The sequence below is a fragment of the Lepeophtheirus salmonis genome, chromosome 13 (genome assembly GCF_016086655.4).
Source record: "Lepeophtheirus salmonis chromosome 13, UVic_Lsal_1.4, whole genome shotgun sequence".
NCBI classification, from domain to species: Eukaryota; Metazoa; Arthropoda; class Copepoda; order Siphonostomatoida; family Caligidae; genus Lepeophtheirus; species Lepeophtheirus salmonis.
In genome coordinates, this window is record NC_052143.2 from 24,940,448 (window position 1) to 24,944,708 (window position 4,261).

Consider the following 4,261-nt stretch of genomic DNA (forward strand, 5'->3'; position numbering starts at 1 on the left):
CCTATTACAGCTGCTTACAGCTTATTTAATAAAATTTAATGACAGCTAAGTGGTTCTCCTATCAAAGAGTTTTAAGAGTGGAGATATATATTTATACAATTTGCTTGTAGAAATTGAGAAGAGAAGCTGATTATTACACTCTGAATGCACTCATTTCCCCCTCTCTTTAAATTAATCTCAAAGATCCTTCAAATTTTAAAGTTTACCACGCTAATTTTAAGTGCCCCTCCCTACATACCAGCACTTCACATTTTTAACAACTTTAATAACGAAAATGATAAAATCTCCTCTTTTAAAACGTAGAACTACTACTTGAGTTGTTGTTGTTTTTTTTCATCAAGATGTACTCTAAATATGTGATTGAGAATGAATTTTCCTGGGATGAACTTTTCTTAGGGTGAAAAGAGAGTAGCAAACTTTTCATAAACGAATTTGAATACAGGTAACATTTCTTTGATGCTCTGTATTTTAAAATGTATATTATAAAACCTAGATTGAATTTTACAAAATTTGAAAAGAGCTCAATGAGCTCCTGCAATTCAAATAATATATAATTTATGAAAACAGATGGTCAATTTAGGTAAAAATAAAATCAATAAAGCGGTCTTTCTATGAAATGAGTTTATATTTAGAAAATTAATATCGAATTTGAACAATTATTAAATAAAATAGAAGATTTTTTAGTAATATCAATATCAATTAATCAACTTAAAAATAAGTGATAGGAGTTGACTTTGTGACTAAAAACCTAAGCAAATCATCAATTTAGGAATTGACATCAAAGCATCAACATGGTAAACAGAAGCTTCTCTATTAGTTACATTGTGATCCTAGCCCTATGTTGCTCATCTATTAATGGTATGGAAGAAGTCTTATGATTAAAGTTTCTATACTACATACATATATATATATATATATGTATATGTATTTTAGGAGTAAAAGGAAAATGTCCAACTACAGCCGGGGATCAATGTATATTCCCATTCAATTATGGAGGAAAGACTTACCAGGCTTGTACGACTATTGATTATAATGGTGTTTACTGGTGTGCCACTAGCTTACATGCTAATGGAGAAACCAAGAACTATGGGGATTGTTCAAGCTCTTGTTCAAGTAAGTACTTAGCTTAACTCATCGATCCACATTTCCTAATTTTATTTTTTGTGCATTCCTTCTTCTTTTTTTATATACATGCAAAAAATTAATAATCCCTGCCTTTTCGTGTCCTGTAGGTGCCCCTTCTGGAAATAGTAAGAAATAATCAGTTTTATTTTTTTTCAATGACTACATAATTAACCCTTTCTCTCCAACACAGGTTGTAAAACAACTGCTGGTCAGTCATGTATCTTCCCATTTGTGTATAACAGTCAAATTTACAACACATGCACAGTAGTTGATAACTCTGGAATTCCCTGGTGTGCAACCAGTGTTGATGCTTCAAAAAACTATCGTACTTATGGTCATTGCGGAAACTTTTGTTCATGTAAATAGAAGAAAGTTTTTCTTTCACAGATTTGCAATTTTATTCCATTGCTTCTTTAGCGGATAATGATCCAACTACTACGCCTAGAGCTGCTCCTAGACCCAAAGCCACCTCATCTGGTCTTAACATCAAAACAACAACACCAAAAAGCGTCGGAGGAAAGAACAGTCCTGCTGTTTCATTCAAAACAACTGCAACTCCTGTTAGAAGGAAAACGACAATCACTAACTTCAAGACCACAATCCTTAGAAAAACAACCGAAGTAGTAACTGTTACGTCAGCACCAACGAGTAAAATCCTCCCTTAGCGGATATATACAAGGGCATACTAACTCTCTTTAATATCTAATAGGATGTTCCACAAGCACTGGAGAAAATTGTCTGTTCCCCTTTTCCTACGATGGACAAACATTTCATCAATGCACAACTGTAGAGAATGGTGATCAACCATGGTGTGCCACTTATGTCAACGAAAGAAGAGAAACAGAGAAATGGGGAAATTGCGAAGCTGGTTGTCCAAGTATGAACATAGCTCATATCTCTATTCATTTCGTGGCATTTTATTTTTTATTTCTTGTAAAGTTGGAACAACAGTACCTGGAGCCTGCCCCACCACAAATGGTCAACAATGTAGATTTCCCTTCGTCTATCGTGGGCAAACGTACAATAAATGTACAACTGTAGACTATGAGGGTGTTTATTGGTGTGCTACTTCCTTAGAAGCTGACAACGAGATGGGCAACTATGGAATATGCCACGGCAACTGTCCAGGAGTTCTTACAGTTGTTCAAGGTAAGGATAGTAAGTTTCAATCAGAAAAACATTTTTCAAAATATATTTTTAGGATGCACAATTCTTAATGGCACTGCATGTCAATTTCCATTTAATTACCGTGGCAAAACATATACCACATGTACGACGATTGACTATAGAAATACTCCTTGGTGTGCTACTTCAGTTGATGTAAGAGGAGATTATACTTCTTACGGAGTTTGTACGTCCCATTGTCAAGGTAAATATATATATTTTTTAAATAAGATCTTATTTGAAATCATTTTTTTTCTAGTTGTCGAATAAACATCCAAAACGACTTTGATTAATTAACTATTTATCATTTGTTATTTTTATAGAACATAATATATACTTTTGAAAGTTTAAGGGAATTAATTAACTTTGAAACATGAACAAATGTTTTTCATTACTATACATAAGGTATTTACGATGTATTATACATTATAATTCTGGAAGCGTTATCATTATAATCATTGATCTAAATTGTTTATCCCCATTCTATTTCAGACCCCTAATTGTGCATAAAAGTGACTACTTCATAATACAAGAGATTCCTTGATAACAATAACGGAAATTGAATCGTTATATTCATGTGTTAAGAGATTACGTTCATTTTCATTGATTAATGTGAGAAAATACGTAGATAGGAAAACAATTAATTATTTTGAAACTTAATTTGATCACCAACAACTCATGCTACGTTGACGTCAATTCTTCTTCAAACGTTTAATTTCAAATTGAAAAAAAATACACCAATTGATAATAAATGACCTTCAGTCGTAATTTGTAGAAATATTTCCTAAAAAACAGGATATTTAAAATGGAGTAAGGATATTTTGATTTTTGAAAAAGAGGACACTTGGACCAACAGGGAGTGTTGTATTGACTATAAAACCATGAACGTCTCTATACATAGACAGAGGACCAATAAACGCAAGCTTCAAAGTACGGCTGCATAAAACTTGTCCTAGAAAGCGGGAGGGGGGTTTTCTAGTAGGCAATCTGATAGGAGTTGTTTTTTTTAGTTTTTTTTTTTTTTCCAAAGCTTTTGTAATTATCATTTAATTCTTGAAGACAGAGCATCCAAGAATAAAGCAAAAACTATTGTGTGTGCTCATAAAAGACGATGATGGTTTGCTCGAGAGTTATAAGTGTATGCCTTTGTTGGGTTTGGAGTAGAATTGAGAATCAATATCAGAGTAACTCCTACCTATATTATTGGGATTTGTGATTATTTCCTTCCTCTTAGAATTACAGCCGATCTAATAAAACGTCATGACAATAAAGCTGTTATTCTCTTAAACATTCTACAAAGTGTCAGAGTGACCACGTTAATTTTCTGTTTCTTTCATGGTGCGAAGCTACCATCTCACGAATGGTAGCTTCGCACCACTCGCTGATGAGCCAAGTATGTGTACCAAATGTCTGAAACTGTTGTTCCTCTCGTACTGAGCAGGATTACTATCCCAACTACAAGTCATCAGTATGGTAAAACTAACCTGTCTGCCTACAGATGAGACATATATCATGCATAGAGATTTTTTTTTTTGTAAGGGCACTAGGAGAAGGGATGAGTGAGACATATGGTAGTAGTGAAGTTCACCATTGTTAATATCGGCTGGTTTTTTTATGAATTACTGCAATAAAGAGAAGAACATGTACGATAGTGCAGGGAAAATATTATAATTATAGTTAAATTCATAAATATTTATTTTATTTTGTATTCGATAAAATATTAACAACAAAGATGGGCGGGCAATAATTCTTCTTTTAGAGGCAGATTTTAACACACCATGACTTACTAGATAAAAAACAAAAAACAAGAAAGAACACATGCATCAACCGTTTTTCCTTTTCTAATTGCTACATTTAGTTTTTTCTTTACACACATCCCCTCTTTAATTATACATCCCTACCGATAGAGCATATTGATTTACATAAACTCAATTTCTTCTTTCTCCCCATATACAATGTGAAAAAAAATATA

General features: G+C 33.0%; 1 protein-coding gene across 1 annotated transcript; it reads left to right on the top strand.

Moving 5' to 3' along the window:
* The first annotated feature begins 776 nt into the window (after positions 1–776).
* Positions 777–2,640, top strand: LOC121128006 (uncharacterized). Its single transcript, XM_040723583.2, has 9 exons — positions 777–858; positions 934–1,113; positions 1,233–1,250; positions 1,316–1,483; positions 1,543–1,773; positions 1,835–2,002; positions 2,065–2,274; positions 2,327–2,494; positions 2,549–2,640. Exons 1-9 carry the CDS (start codon positions 792–794, stop codon positions 2,557–2,559), a joined length of 1,221 nt encoding a protein of 406 aa, XP_040579517.1. The 5' UTR covers positions 777–791; the 3' UTR covers positions 2,560–2,640.
* The last annotated feature ends 1,621 nt before the right edge of the window (positions 2,641–4,261 follow it).